The sequence below is a fragment of the Mustelus asterias genome, chromosome 23, assembly GCF_964213995.1.
Source record: "Mustelus asterias chromosome 23, sMusAst1.hap1.1, whole genome shotgun sequence".
NCBI classification, from domain to species: domain Eukaryota; kingdom Metazoa; phylum Chordata; class Chondrichthyes; order Carcharhiniformes; family Triakidae; genus Mustelus; species Mustelus asterias.
In genome coordinates, this window is record NC_135823.1 from 48632005 (window position 1) to 48648497 (window position 16493).

The window sequence follows — 16493 nt, forward strand, 5'->3', positions numbered from 1 at the left end:
AACACTGACCCAAACAGCTTCATGAGTGCAGATATCTGAACACATTGTTATCCTGCAATACCCTACTGATGTATCACAGACAAAAAGGGAACAGGATATTCAACGAGGTAATTTTTATAAGGGATCCAGGGGAGTTTTCTATTAATGCGCTACTTGTAATTTGGATTCAGGAGTAATCTTTCAAACATCAGCATTATGTTCATAACTGCCTACTTGATTTTGTTATTCAAACAAGGTTATCTTACTAACCGTCCAAGAGAAAAGATAATGAATTCTAAATTACAGTCTGACTTGGATAAATAAACCTACTACAATTTACAAATCATATACGAAAGAGGTGGTGTGTGGTTAACAAAGCTGCAATTTACTGATATCAAATTGATCTGTGGCTATAAGAAAAAGTAGGATTTTCATTTTCTCAGACAAACCACTAAACCACTATTTCCTCTAGAACAAAGAATGAACACTAAACTGACACTATTTGATTTAGTAGTATTTTGCCAAGTTCAGACAGTCTCTCTTATTAAGACTCGAGGACAATGAAACAGAAAGCTCTACATTCTCTTGGACAAACCAAGGTCGCATACATTCATCACGAAAGACTTGCATGTACAGTGCACTCAGTATATCTCAGATAGAAGTACCGTAGCTGAGGTTAGATAATTGTGTATAATGCAAAGGAAAGATCACATTTATAGTGCATCTTTGGAAAAAAAAAGCAGACTAATTTATTTCCCCAACCTTTAAATATTTAGTTAGCATGTGCAACGTCTATTGGGTTGGCAAATGCAATGTACAGAAGCAATTATCTCCATATTACATATATTTGTATCATAAAATGCTGCATAATCATAATTTGCACTGCATACAATAGAAATAGAATGTCAGTTCTTTTAAAAGCTATGTACAACGTTATTTTCTGCAATCTATGCTGGAATGTAGAGTATTGAAATTTTAGGTCTCAGCTGCAGTCACCTTTGAAGAGATGTGTATTCCTCCTCCTTCGGCAGCCCCTCGGGATCAAGAATGACTTCCTTCCCCTCCATGGTTGTGTGTCCTGAGGTGACTAAAAAGTCAAATTCTGCCACAGGTGGGGCAGCTAGTGTTTGATGAGGCAGATAGACAAGGTGCTCGGATTTTGGTACACTCCTTCCACTGTTTACATGTGGTGCCCACCTGGGTCCGTTGGGAAATGTTCGTAATGGTTGGAACCTTCACGGATGCTTCTTCTCAGGTTGGATGGTTTCGAGCAAGAGATTCCCACAAATTGGTGGGGATGTTACATTTTTCAGGGAGGCTTTGAGGACACTCCTGAAATGATTACTCTGCCTTCCTCGTAATTGCTTGCTGCCATGAAGCTCAGAGTAAAAACAGTTTGTTTTGGGAATCTTGTTTCAGGCATGTGGATGATTTGGCTCCGCCCAACATAACTCATTAACCATAACCAGTGCCCCAATACTGGGTATATTGGCTTGAGAGGGAACACTGATATTGGAGCACCTATCCTACAACTGAATTTGGAGGATTTTGTGAAGGCAACACTGGTGATATATCTCCAGGGATTTAAGGTGTCTGCTGTAGGTTGTCCATGTCTCTGACGCATACAGAAGGACAGATAGCATTGCAACCCTGTAAGACTATGAGAATTACGCCAGGTTTGAGGACTTTGTCATCAAACACTCTTTTCCTTCGATGGGTGGCACTGGAGGCGATGATGAGTTTCATTTTGGATGTTTGCCCTTGCAGAGAGTAGGATCCTAAGATATGTGTGGTAATGTGACCTCTTTTATGAGTGGTCCTTTACAGGTCATGTGAACGAGCCAGACCCTATGTATCGGAAGCGTGGGAAGCAAATCACTCAGTTCAAGGGCAACAAATGCTAGCCTAGTTAGCGACGCCCATTACCCACAGGTGGTTAAAAAAAACTACGGAGGGAAAACAGACTTACAGTCTGGTGAAGAACCAAACATCACCCAAAACTCAGGACAACAAAGTCTTCCAGTCAAATAGTGGGACTGGTCAAAGATACTTAAATCATCAACCTTCAATCATCATGTTGAGGTACAAGTTTCATTCTGCCATGAGGGAACGAAGGGAGATAGTCTCTGGGTTTGTGGCCAGACTGCGATGTTTAGCAGAGCGTTGTGAATTCAGCCTAGTTTTGGGGGAAGATACTGAGAGACCAATTGGTCTGCAGGATCAACAGCCTCACAGTAAAAAAAAGCTGCCGGTTGTACCAAAATCTCTTCGGAAAAAGCTGTAGAGATGGCCCAGGTGACTGAATGTGCTAAGCAAGGCATGAATAAATTACAAGGCGTGCCCAACAGGTGAGCCGTTTGTGGCAGGAAATGGCTGTTGCGAGGGACAGCCCATGTAAGTGCACAGTAGAGTCCGGGAGGGGTAGCACACCATGGATGGAAGCATGTTTTCATTGTGGGGGAGAGCACTCCCAGGAAGTGTGCTGGTGTAAACATTTTACATGTTTTCGCTGCAAGCAAAAGGGTAATTTGCAGGCTTGGGGCAGAGCAAAGCAGGTGTTACAGAATGCACAAAAAAATGGTTAAAATAATACTGTTAAACCAACTGGCTGAGGAACCCAATAAGGGATCCAAAACGTACATGTTAAACCAGGTCTAACTCAACAGGATGTTACCTACCGAGATTGCCTTGATGGTCAATGCCAGTACCCTGAAAATCAAGGTTGACAATGGATCCATGGCCACAGTCATAAGAGAACAAGCATTCAGACACCTCCAGAAAGGGCTGCAACCCTTGAGGTTGAGTCGTTCAGAGGCCATTTTATCAACCTACACTGGAGAGATGCTGAAGACAATAGGGACAGCTGCAGTACTGGTATCCAACAGGAACCAGGCAGCACAGTTACCACGAAGATAAAAGCAAAATACTGCGGATGTTGGAATCTGAAACAAACGGAAAATGCTGGAAAGTCTCAGCAGGTCTGATAGCATCTGTGGGGAGAGAATAGTGCCAATGTTTCGAGTCTGGATGACCCTTCGTCAGAGCTCTGAAAGATTGGAAGATTTAGGTGTCATAAAACTAGTAGAGCCTTGTGAATGGGCTGTGCCCATAGTCCCCATTTTGAAGCCAGATTGCAGAGCGAGAATCTATGAGGACTGCAAGTTAACTGTGAACCGAAGAGCCCAGATAGACTGATGCCCCATTCCAAGGATAAAGGATCTCTATGCAAAAGTAGGTGACCTTAAGTACACCAACTTAGATTTAAGTCATGCATGCCAACAGCTTGAGCAGGATGCAGACTCCTAAACGCTGGTCACAATTAACACTCAACGGGTTATATCACTGCACTCATTTGGTGTGTTGTCTGTCTGCATCATCTTTCAGCACACCATGGAAAGCCCGTTACAAGAAATCCCCAAAATGGTGGTATACTTGGAGGGTCCCTTAAGGAGTGTCAGGAAAACCTGGAAGAGGTCCTAAAAAGGTTTAAAGTAGTGGGCATATGTTAAAACATGAGAAATGCATGTTTCAAGTGGATGAGGTTACGTACCTCGGTTTCAAGGTAGGTGTCAAGAGGTTGCACTCCCTCGAGGACAAACTGAAAGCTATTAATGAAGTACCACGGTCTAGGAATGTGACAAAGTTGAAGCTCTTCCTAGGTTTGGTTAATTATTATGGGAGATTTCTGCAAAATGGGTCCATGATTCTGGCCCTGGTATTCTGTGATTGGTCTGTGATTCTGGCCCAGCTTCTGAAGAAGCATCAGTGATTGAAATAGGGAGAGGTGCAGAAAGAGACCTTTTCTAAAGTAAAGCAAGCCTTACAGTCATCAACACTACTCGTACATTTTGATCCAAGCAAACTGTTGGTAGTTACCCGTTATGCATTGCCATATGGAGTGGGAGCAGTCCTTTCCCACAAGGTATCAGATGGAACAGAAAGGCCAATTACATTCACATCAAGAACCTTTTCTGATGCTGAGAAGAAATATTCTCAAGTTGATAGAGAGCCTTGTGGTTATCAATGCTGTGAAGAAATTCCACTAATATATATATATTGTAGACACTTCATTGCATCGGATCACAAGCCACTGTTGGGGTTATTCTGAGAGGCTAAGCATGTGCCACCGATTGCCTCTGCAAGGTTACAGAGATGGGTCTTACTGTTCCAGCATAGACCAGCGACATAAATTGTGAACGCAGATGTGGTCTGCTATCTCCCTCTGTCGTTTACATACAGACTATACTGCCGCCACCTATTCCACAAAAAATAGTGCTAGCATTGCACTTTCTAGACACATTGCTGGTCTCAGCTGCCCATATAAAGTCCTAGGCCGATAGGGATTCACTGCTCTCCAAAGTTAAAATGATGGTGCTTAAAGGCTGGCACAAGATAAGGCAGAGCAGATGTAATCTTACTTACAGGAATGAGATAACAAAGACTTTTTATTGTGAGGGATCCTGTGTTATGGTGCTACCCCAGGGGTAACAACCCTTACTCCAGGAACTGCATAATGCACATCCTGGGCAAAGCAGGATGAAGGCATTACCCTGAAGCCATGTCGGGGGCCTGGTATACACAAGGAAATTGAAACAATGGTCAGCCAGTGCTCGAGTTGTCAGACCCAGGTGTCATCATCGCCACCGGCAATGTGTATCCCTGGGAGTGGTCAGGACATCTACAGTCGTGGCTGCATATAGACTTCATGGGACCTTTCCTCATCGTGATCAATACACAAAGTGGCTAGATGTCCAGCTAATGAAGTCTACCACGACTGCAGCCATCATCGACAGATCTTTGCAATCCATGGTACTCCGCAGGTCTTAGTGTCAGACAATGGCATAGCATTTACAGCTGAGGAGATACTCCATTTTGTTAGGTCAAACGATATCTGCCATGTCCTGTTAGCTCCATACCACCCAGCCTCAAATGGCTTGGTAGAGCAAGTTGCACAAATGTTTAACGTTTCTATGAAGAAGCAAACTCAAAGGCCACTACCACTATGCTTGGTGAGTTTCTAATTTTCATATAACACTACGCCTCATGCTATCACCTGGGTCATGCTGGCTGAATTATTGATGGGACAACATCTGAGGACCCACTTGGACTTGGTATTTCCAGATTTGTCATGGAGGGTAGAAGCTAGGCAAGCCTTCCAGAAAGAACACCATGACTCAAAGAATGGAGACAGAGTGTTTGAAGTTGACGGCCAAGTCATGACTAGAAACTTGGGTGGTGCACCAACCTGGGTGCGAGGAAGAATTGTAGAGAGAACGGGACCAGTTTCGTAGGTGTTGGAAGTACAAGGTCACTGAGTGAAAACACGTGGATCATTTGAGGAAGAGAACTGGGCCTAATCCACGAGACCAAGAGATGTGTCCTGCTGTGGGTTTATGTGGACCAGCCATGGAACCAGGGATAGCTTTGGTCATTGTGGAGCCAAGGCAGTCTCTGGCTTCAATAGCCAAGGAGGAAGGTGGCACCGGGGAAGATGTCGATCCCGAGCTGAGTTTGCCTTTTGCACCTGTCAGACAGGGATCATTGGCTGCTGAAATACCCTGCACAGAGTTGCAGAATTCCGCAAGAATCTAGAAGTCTCTGGACCCACTGACTTGTTAATGGATTTCCCTTGGGTGTCCCTAATATGATATAGTGCCTGCTTGCCTACGTAATATGGTGTTTCTTTTTTGTTTTCGCTCACGAGTGGACTCAATAGTTAGGAGGAAGGAATATGGTAATGTAGCCCCTATAAAGAGCGATTCATTGCAGGCCACATAATCGGGCCAGACCTTATGGAACAGGAGCTTGGGAAGCCAGGCCAATCAGGAGTTAGTAGCATGCCCTGGTGACTGGGAGGAGTTCAATTGGAGACAGGAAGGAGAAAAGAGCAGACCTGTGATGCTTCTGTCAGACTTGGAGTGTAAATAGTTATCACAGATTAATAAAACCTTTGTTGTTGCAGTCACATCGAATTGCCTCCAGTTATTACATTAAGAGAAATGATCAATGTTGGCCAATGGTTCACGTGGATTTTGATAGACAGGCCAGTAGTGTTGTGCAGCCAGAGCACGGAGGTAGGGGATCTTTGTCTTTCAGAAAGGTCTATACTTTCATACAGCTCTGCGAACGCGTTAACAATAGTTTGCTCTATGAATGCATTGACAATAGTTTGGGGCTTGGCCTCTGTGTGCATACTCCAGTGTTGTCCGCACACAGATTTGATTTACTATTGTCACGTGTACTAGTATACTGTGAAAAGTATTGTTTCTTGCATGCTATACAGACAAAGCATACCGTTCATGGAGAAGGAAAGGAGAGAGTGCAGCATGTAGTGTTACAGTCATAGCTATGGTGCAGAAAAAGATCAACTTAATGCAAGGTAGGTCCATTCAAAAGTCTGATGGCAGCAGGGAAGAAACTGCTCTTGACTTGGTTGGTACGACCTCAGACTTTTGTATGTTTTTCCAGACGGATGAAGGTGTATGAGGGATGTCCGGGGTGAATGGAGTCCTTAATTATGCTGGCTACTTTGCCGAGGCAGCGGGAAGTGTAGACAGAGTCAATGGATGGAAAGCTAGTTCGCGTGGTGGACTGGGCTTCGTTCACAACCCTTTGTAGTTTCTTGCAGTCTTAGACAGAGCAGGAGCCATACCAAGCTGTGATACAACTGGAAAGAATGCTTTCTATGGTGCATCTGTAAAAATTGGAGAGGGTTGTAGCGGACATGCCATATTTCCTTAGCCTTTGGAGAAAGTAGAGACGTTGGTGGGCTTTCTTAATTATAGTGTCAGCAGAGGGACCAGGACAGGTTGTTGGTGATCTGGCCACCTAAAAACTTGAAGCTATTGACCATTCTACTTTGTCCCCATTGATGTAGACAGGGGCATGTTTTTCACCATGCTTCCTGAAGTCGATGACTATCTCCTTCGTTTTGTTGACATTGAGCTGTACTCCGTCTCGCATTGTTTGAGATCTGACCCACTATGGTGGTGTCATCAGCAAATTTGAAAATTGAATTGGCGGGGAATTTGGCCAGTCATAGGTGTATAATGAGTATAGTAGGGAGCTGAGGACACAGCCTTGAGGGACACCGGTGTTGAGGATGATCGTGGAGGTGGTGTTGCTGCCTACCCTTACTGATTGGAGTCTGCGGGTTAGGAAGTTCAGGATCCAGTCGCAGAAGGAGGAGCTGATCCCCAGCCCACGGAGTTTGGAGATGAATGCAGCTAGGTGACTGAGGTTTGGGTGATTGTAGTTCGGGAATAGAGGTATCATAGGTTGAGTAGTTTCCCATTTTTTCTGCAGAGTAGCTCCACTCCAGTGGGGAGCTCCCTGGAGATAGAGTGGAGTGTTGTGACGAGTAAGATAGAAAAGAACATTGCTGAGATGACAAAGCATTGCTTGACCCCAGTTTGCACTTGTATTGGGTCTGTGACAGATCTGATGGTGAGGATCATGATTTGCATATCATTGTGCAGCAGGTGATGGATGGCGATCAATTTCTCTGGGCAGCAAATTTGAGGAGGAAGCCTCCCGGGTGATAGAGTCAAAGTCCTTTGTGAGGTCAAAGTTGGCCATGAATAGGGATTGCTGCTGCTCTCTGCATTTTTCTTGGCCTTGTCTTGCTGTGAAGATCATGTCCATTGTGACTCTTGATGGACTAAATCTGCATCCAGTAGGAGATCTCCAGCCACGTGGAGAAGGAAAGTGAGAAGAACTCTTGCAATGACCTTCTCTGTGGTGGACAGCAGAGATACCCCTCTATAGTTATCGCAGTCGGTCTTGTCTCCTTTTTTGAAGATGGCCACAATTGTGTGGTCTTGGAGATCTCCTGGAATACTCTCCCCGTTCTAGATGAGGGATGTGGAGTACAAAATAACTTTATTTTTTGGCTTACTCAAAAAACTAACTTCTGAACTGGATCCAGTGCCATAAAGACTTCCATGGAACATCTTCAAATACTGAGAAGCCGTGCAGAAGTCAGTAGAGATTGATATCAGTGAATCCTACCAATTAATTTTTCCCTGAATTCACTAGGAATGAAGTAATAAAGTTTGGTTGCCATCAAGTTGAAGTTAGATTAAAAGCAGTCACGTTAGTTCTGTTTTGTGGAATGTTATGTTGCTGGGTCAAGTGTTTCATTTTCACGAAAAGAAAAAAAAACTGACCTTGAATTTATATAACATCTTATCATGTCCTTAAAGCATCTCGAAGTTCTTTAAAACAAATAAATCACTTTTGAATTGTGGTCCCATTATGCGGGCAAATGTAGCAGTCAATTTATATGAAGTGAGGCTCAGCATAACAATTAAGTCAATGATCAGTTAATCTACTTTGTTTGGTGTTGGAGGGACAGATGCTGGCCAGGAAGCTGGGATAATGTCCTACTCTTATCTGATCAGTGCCACGGGATCCTATCCAACTGAATTGGCAAACATGGCATCAGTTTATCAACTCACTTGAGAGACAGCACCTCCAGCATTTCCTCAGTACCTCACAAAGTGTCAGCTTAGATTAAGGGTTTGAAGGTGAGAATGCGACCAGTTGTGCCAGGCTAACACATCAGGTTTACTTATTTTAACATGCTACAGAAAATCCATTATTGTTACAAAAATCATTTAATTCGAAATATGGCTTAAATTCAGTTCAGAGAAAATTGTCCTTAGTTACTTTTCCAGTTGCACAGAGTAAAATAGTTAATAGTATTTAGCTACCAGTACTTACTGGAATTCCTAAAAGTGAGGGATCTACAGGTTGCCGGAATGGCAATGATTCTGGGTCCTGACGGTACAATGCTTCAAGTGTGGGCATAAGAGCTTGCCGTAGTTCCTCTGGTTTGAAAACTATCAGGAAACAATGGAAAATGACATCAGCTGACCGAAGAACTGTACCTTGTTTCAGAGAGTGTTATGCTGCCTCACCACCAGAATGATGGCACATTGCAGCTCTAATGTAGTTAATTATGCTTTAATGAAAAGGTAGCTTTTAACATTATGGATCACATCAGGAGTGACAACATCTAGATATCAACTAAACAAACACTTGCCTCAGGCTGTAACTGCCATTTGGAATAGGAATACCTACGAAACTCAGATAGTGCAAAACAATGTACAGTTTCACAAAGCATAGATGTACATAGTACATAGAGTATGTACATAGTACATATAGTACATGTACATAAGAGTTCACACACAGTGACAATCCTAATATAAAACTTCCTATCCAAGTCATGGTAATGTTCTGGAGGGCTGTATTGAATTCCTTCATATTGTATTTTTGAATCCCACATCTCCTCACAAACAAAATAACATCCTTCAGCACATCTGCAGAATATATCTGAATAAGCTGTTTTTGTTGACCCACAAACACCTACATTTTCTGCGTGACTGAGGTGGTGATGCCGATGACTGAGAAGATGCATTGGCGCCAGCCTCCTCCTCCTCTTTGGACTCAGTTTTAACCTCTGGTTTCTCCTCCTCCTCCATGGGCTCTTGCTTAATCTCAAGACTCTCATTACTCTCTTCCTTCAACTGTGGACATGAAGACACTTCATCATTCTGCCGATAGAAGAAAAACAGACATTTTTACATGGCAATAACTACACAGTCTCATGTCTAACTGGCCCTTTCAGCCATTACACTAACATTCATAAATTGTGCTGCATTTTTCTTTTAAGAGCCTGTAACAATAGACTTCAAAACCAATAAGACAATTGGAAGATTTTAACGAGACTTCTCAAATGCTTCATTATGAGAGATTGAACAGATTGGGTCTGTACTCGTTGGAGTTTAGAAGGCTGAGGGGTGATCTTATAGAGACATATAAGATAATGAAGGGGCTGGATAGGGTAGAGGTGGAGAGATTCTTTCCACTTAGAAGGGAAACCAGAACTAGAGGGCACAGCCTCAAAATAAGTGGAGGCCGGTTCAGAACAGAGTTGAGGGGGAACTTCTTCTCTCAGAGGGTAGTGAATCTCTGGAATTCTCTGCCCATTGAAGTGGTGGAGGCTACCTCGTTGAATATGTTTAAATCACGGGTAGATAGATTTCTGATCGATAAGGGAATTAAGGGATATGGGGAGCAGGCGGGTAAGTGGAACTGATTCGCTTCAGATCAGCCATGATCTTGTTGAATAGCGGGGCAGGCTCGAGGGGCTAGAGGCCTACTCCTGCTCCTATTTCTTATGTTCTTATGTTCAGTCTCTCGTAAACATAAGTCTGTAGTCTTGGCATTTGATGTTCAGCATTCACTGTAAACAGGTTAATCAATTCAACTGCTGCATCTTTCAGACCAATTGGGCAGCAATTTCTTAAACAGCCTCTCAAACTTCAATTCCGGCTGCTCTGTGGCCACCGTCCTTTCCTACAGTCATTACTTATGCTCACCAAATGTCACCGTGTGCCAGTTAAGTAACTTGCATATTAGGGTCTTTAAGTCCTTCCATTGCTCTGCTGCAGATAATACCCCAGTCTGCTTCACCATCCCTGTCCTAATTCATACCTTGCATTCCTCTAACTCCAAAAACTTTATTCCCTCAGATAGGCTGGGGGCCAATCCATAGCTGTTCAAGACAGAGAAAAATAAATCCACTAATGGTAAGATACTGTTGCACAAGAGAGACAAATGGAACTTATGGATGGCCAAATGTCAATACACTATATTGGTAGCCTACATTATATGTATTGATCCCAATTTAATGCCTGTAAGATTTCTTGATACGGTAGCAAGGATTCTTCAGGTCAACTACAACTGGTTCCCACCGCCTTTCTGAAAAAAGGTTAATACACAAGAAAAGATAAAGTTGACTTGAGAAAGTGTCTAACTCATTTTGGAATACCATATTTCTTCAACTAAGGGATAACATTATATCTACTACATTTATAAAGGTCAAGATGACATGTGCTAGTCTTTGTACCTCAGTTTTGACTTCTGTCTGGGTTTCCGATACCTCTGATTCCATTTCTTCAACTCTGACTTCTGGTTTGGTTTCAGACAGTGGTGCTTCGGCTATCAACTGCTGTGAGTTTGTGTCTGTACTAGCCACAGAGGCTGGGGTAGCTACTTTACCATCTGCGCTTGCTGCAGAGTGAGACAGCTTTAAAATTTGGGAGGAAAATAAAAATATTCAACTGTAAAAAATCTACAAAGTACAACGAGCAGTTGTGAAAGTAACCTATAACTAACTCATGCAAAGTTGGTGAATACAACATAGATCATAGTTAATAACTACTTATTATCTACCATTTACAGCACACAAAGTAAAAAGTGGCAAAGTTGAATTTTAAATGCAAATTAAATTGTTGTGCAAATGGAGGGATGCTTGACATCCAAGTTTCAAAATGTATTGAACATCTTGGCATAATTAACAGTTGATAGAATTAGTTTTATATCTAATCCTTTTGCATCCAGGATACATCTTTTAGAAAGTTATCAATAGGAGTGACAACAGGTTTATTAATATTGCAAGTAGTGGTTGGAGAAGCAGGGTTTAATATTAGTAAGAGACCAAAAAAAAATGTCTTTTTACCACACAGCTTCCCAAAAGGCAGGCAACTATTTCCATTCTTGACTTCTAGGCCAATTAAGAAAATTAACTTAATCTTTTATACTCATCAGGTAGAAAAGGTCAGAGTCTGGGCACCTACTGCCAACAAATATATAAAAGGCAGAGTCATGGCTCCTACTGCTTTGCCTCACCTTTGGAAAAGCACTTCAGAAAGTGGATAATTTTCAACCCATGAGCACTCCCAATCAGACTGATTGCTAATTCAGCACAAAGCTGTCTCATGATGTGGGTCCATATTCATAGGAACCAAGTTACGACTGGCCAAACCCAAATTCCACGCAAGAACGTGTCACTCAGTTTTTAAAAAAAGGCCTCTAAAGACTGCAACTCTTTTGTTGAATGCAACTTTTTTTTGATAGCTCAATCATGTGTTTTTTATACATTTGATTAGACATGGGAGAACAAGGAGTATTTCCAGATCAGCCAAAATTCATGGATTAACAAGATCTGTAACTGTAAAGAACACTGAAAATGTCAGAGTTCAATATGCAACGTTCATAACTTCTCCATATTTCTGATGACATTTAAGTTACTGGGGAAACAGCAATTAAGTATTTGCCAGGGTGGAAGAAAAACAAATTGATTCAACAAGTATCAGAAGCTACAACTCTCATACTTCTATTTCTCAAACACTACTTACAGGAGTGGCAGGCTGCGGTGGCCCAGTGGCTTGCTGCATTGGTTGTGGTGTTGCTACCGACTGCTGAGACTGTACTGGAGTTGGAGGCCGTGTTGGAGTTTGGGTCCGAGGTGGAGTCTGATTCGGGGTTGTGCTCCGCACTGGAGTTGGTGTTGAGGCTCGACCTGAGGAGGAAGCTGGAGTGGAGGCCTGAGACTGGGAAGTTGTTGGTTGAGGAGAACTCATGTTGGATGGTGGTGGATGTTGGATAGATGGTATACTTCCAGCAGCAGTAGCAACAACAGAGGCAGAGACAGAAGCAGGAGAAGGGGTTTGCCGGAGAGTTGTCTGAGAAACCGATGGACAATGCATCTGAGAACTGGGCAGTCCTATCATGCTTACAGAATTGTTCAAAGGAAGTGAAGTGCCAGGTGCCTGAGTCTGCTCCAAAAAGAAAAGCACAAGATATCTCACTAAGTCAGTTCTTGGGTTTGCTGCCACTTTACATATTTACGGTAATAACTCAGCAGTTTAAATAAAGTCTATGTCTTAAATGGAAGAGGTCTTAAAAATGTACAAGGGGCAATATCACAGTCAGGGTGCTTCATAATGGCAATAGTTTATTTAATATGCAACTCCAGCATGTTGAATAAAACAATACACTACTTAGCGTTCAAGCCATTTTAGACAGTTCATGCAACAACGAATTTTAAGCATCTGAAAAAAATCTGGCTGAAAGTTATATTGGATACTGACACTCTTGAATTTGGATGCACATTTAGCAACTACATCATCATGTTCTAAAGCTCCAAATAAATTAACCCTGGGAGGACAGATTTATTTTCTGGTCACTACTGGCAATTTAATCCTGACCCGCTTTAGATGTCGCACATTTTCAAAACTTCAAAATTTTGAGTTCCCAAATTAAAAGGAAACTGGAAAATGCAAGGGTTTCATCTAAACATGAATATTTGTCGGAGTTGGAACATACCAAGAAGCAGACCAAACAGTGTGCTCAGCCTTACATATCTCGTATTTTATCTACTCTCTGATGCTTCAGCTTCAATTAGAATGAATGAGTCGATGTCAAGGATGGGGGCGGGAACAAAGAAAGTAATGGCTCTGAGCCAGCAAATTGTATTAGAATCCTACAAAAGCAAAATATTGCAGCTGCTTGAAATATTCAGCAGGTCTGGCAGCATCTGGAGAAAAAGTAACAGAGTTAATGTTTCAGGTTCTTCAAAAAAATTCTGATGGAAAGTTACCAACCTAAAATGTTAACTATGTTTCTCTCCATAGATACTGCCAGATCTGCTGAGTATTTCCAGCATTTTTATTTCATACCCCCCTGTTCAAACATTTACTTTGTCCTGACTCAGAATCACTTTAGTGGTGCAACATTCCTGCTCCTTTTTGCATTTAAGACACCAAATGAAAGCAAAAATAACTCCTTGAAACATTCTGTCAAAACCTTAAGGACCAGCAACTCAAGCACATAGCATTTTACTTGCATAAACTTCCGGACCCAGTAAAAGTGGTTTGATGCTGGCATAAGTACTTAGCTAAAAATTAATCCACTAATTTGATGAATTAAGAGCAGTTAAAATATATTCAGAGGTTTTCCTGTCCCCTTTCAAACTCATGGCTATTTCTACAAAATTTTAAAAATCTGAGACAATAATGCAGCTTTAAACGTACCGCATTTATTTCTAGTTGCAAGTTATGACACAAGAAAACCTCAGGGAACTACACTTACTGCCATTCCCTCAGGTCACACCACCAACACCTGAATTAATGCACTAAGTGTACCTGATTCATTCCAGGTTGGTTTGCAGTTTGAGATATGCCCACGTTATTTACATTCATTCCACCAGAGGCTGCAGGGAACTGGTTCTGATTCAGAAACTGGTTCTGGGGAGGAGGCTGACCAATGTTGTTGGCATGCACTCCCAGTATGCCCTGGGGCTGTGGCAATCGGGAAGGTGGCATTCCCATCTGGAAGAAATTAAATAGTGTTACGATTCATACTAGAAAATAAGAAACAGCTGACATAAATTACATTTATACAGGATCCTTGACATAGTAGAATTGGATATTTTGCTCCGCATACCCGATATGTAAAAGATACGAGTTAGATGAAGGAGCTAGAGCTTAATAATGAACAATGTCAACTTATACCACTAATACTTTCTCCAAAATGCAGTATTTTTATTAGCAAAATAACAATTCAACAGAACAGGAGTTAAGATAATTATAATAAATTCTATTAGGATGAGAACTTTAATTTGAGACATTTGGGGACTAGACAACAAAGATCATTGGGGACAAGATGATGGGCATGTGGGGTAGGATGTGGTAGATATCAGCAGCAGGGTTTGGATGAGCTAAATAATATGAAGGCTGGATGATGAGAGCCAGGAAAGCATTGGAATAACCAAGTCTGGTGGTCATAAAGCCAGTGGCAAATGGACTAAGGTAAAGGAAGAGCCTAGGGGAAGAATGGATAAATGGGAAGCACCACCTGGTTTCAATTATTTTCTCTTCCTCAATAAACATCAGCAAAAAAAACTGATTACTCTCCCCCTTGAGCGTCACTGGAGCACGGTGGTTAGCACTGCTGCCTCAGTGCCAGGTACCTGGTTTGATTGCAGCCTTGGGTGACTGCGTGAAGTTTGCACGTTCTCCCCGTGTCTGCATGGGTTTCCTCTGGGTACTCCAGCTTCCTCCCACAGTCTAAAGATGTGCAGGTTAGGTGGATTGGCGATGCTAAAATTGCCATTTAGTGTCCCAAGATATGTACGTTAGGAGGATTAGTGAGGTAAATATGTGGGGTTACGGGTACAGGGCCTTAGTAAGATGCTCTGCTAGAGTCAGTGCAGACTTGATGGCCAATGGCCTCCTTCTACACTGTAGGGTTTCTACGATAATCTCAGATATTTTTGATTCACAGCGCGGTGTTGCATCTACCTGTAAATTAATATATTTTGAAATGTTTCAATGTGAAAATGTTATACAAGTACATCAATGCTACCTTTTATTGATAAGTTAAACATGGAGATTGAACCTTGCAGGCTGTAATATTAGAATACATTACAAGAGGAAAGACACAGCCAAGACTGAAATATTGAAGGAACTTTGGCTGCAGAAATTGACACTGGTTGATGCCAAGTAGAAAGACAACTAGATAGCCGGGAATCTCAAATCCATTTATTAGGTGATATGCTTCTTTAATTACTATTATGCAGAAGGTGGAGCATTGTACAATTTCCAACACTTTAAAAATCCACTTCCACTGGGCAACATGTCTTGTAAATTTGGCACACATGTTGCATTAAGATCTGTGGTCTTTTCCTCATTAGTAAATATGTTTGAAGTAATGGTGATTCTCTAGTCTCATTAGCAATAGAATTGCTGAACAGAAAGGTAATTACCGTTGGAATAGTTCCCATGGTGCTCATCTGTACATTATGGTTCATGGGAGGTGTTCCTCGTGGACCCATGGGCCCCTGCGGCATTTGCACATTCCCCAATGACATGGAACCAAACTGGTTTATACCTGAAAGAACAAACACTTTTTTTATTAGCTAAAATGGAGCTTTTACTAATTTAATTTTCAGTTTCCCATCAATGGATTTTGCAGCAAGGTGGGAGGTGCTTTGGTGCCCCACACACAGCACCAGAATAATGCATTCCACGTCACACCAAATTAAGAATTCTGGTTCATTCCAGTAGTTTCTTCAGTGAACAATTTCTTGTACATCTCTCCTTTCACCTCACCTTTAGAGGTTGTGTCTTCACCTGCCTAAGCCCTTTCAAAACTTGCACAGTCAGGGAGCGAAGGATAGAACACCAAAGTCAAATCTTTCTTCATATGGTAACTTTTATTTGCAGAAGTTACATATTGCGTATCTTCAACAGTGCCGTTCTCTTACAGCTTGAACCTAAATATATATTTGATGGGCCAAATGGCCACCTTCTGCCATAATGACTCCACACAAAAACAGGTGACTCACCATTTAATATTCTCCACCTGCAATTTTTTTCCCCCAATCTTGTCCACCTCCTCTCAAGACCCTCTTCAAATCAAACTTTTGGTTATGTCTCCTAATCTCTATATTTGTCTTGTCTTTGCTTTCCTTACACCTTTAATAAAACGTCCTAAAGCATTTCAATGTTAAAGGTACCCTAAGTGCAAGCTGTAATTGTTGAGGGAGAAGGAGAGGAGGAAAGGAAGACATAAGACATTTTCAATGGAGAACTACAGAATAGTGGTCAAGAATAAAAGTCCATTTTTTTTTCCCTCATCACCTTTGGGGCACAGAGGTCAAC

The 16493-nt window shown here is 42.0% G+C and overlaps 1 protein-coding gene across 7 annotated transcripts in view; it reads right to left on the minus strand.

The window, feature by feature from the left end:
- The window catches only part of crebbpb (CREB binding lysine acetyltransferase b), a 153755-nt gene that overhangs the window by 67172 nt on the left and 70090 nt on the right, over positions 1-16493 (minus strand). For all 7 annotated transcript variants that reach the window (XR_013500682.1, XM_078240494.1, XM_078240493.1 and 4 more), the window contains exons 12-17: positions 15596-15720; positions 13974-14159; positions 12186-12605; positions 10895-11074; positions 9353-9536; positions 8704-8822 (exon numbers count right to left, since the gene is read on the minus strand). Coding sequence is in view for 6 of the 7 variants with exons in the window: in XM_078240494.1 (XP_078096620.1) it covers positions 8704-8822; positions 9353-9536; positions 10895-11074; positions 12186-12605; positions 13974-14159; positions 15596-15720 (1214 nt within the window). In the remaining variant the exon portion in view is untranslated. The remainder of the gene's footprint in view (positions 1-8703; positions 8823-9352; positions 9537-10894; positions 11075-12185; positions 12606-13973; positions 14160-15595; positions 15721-16493) is intronic.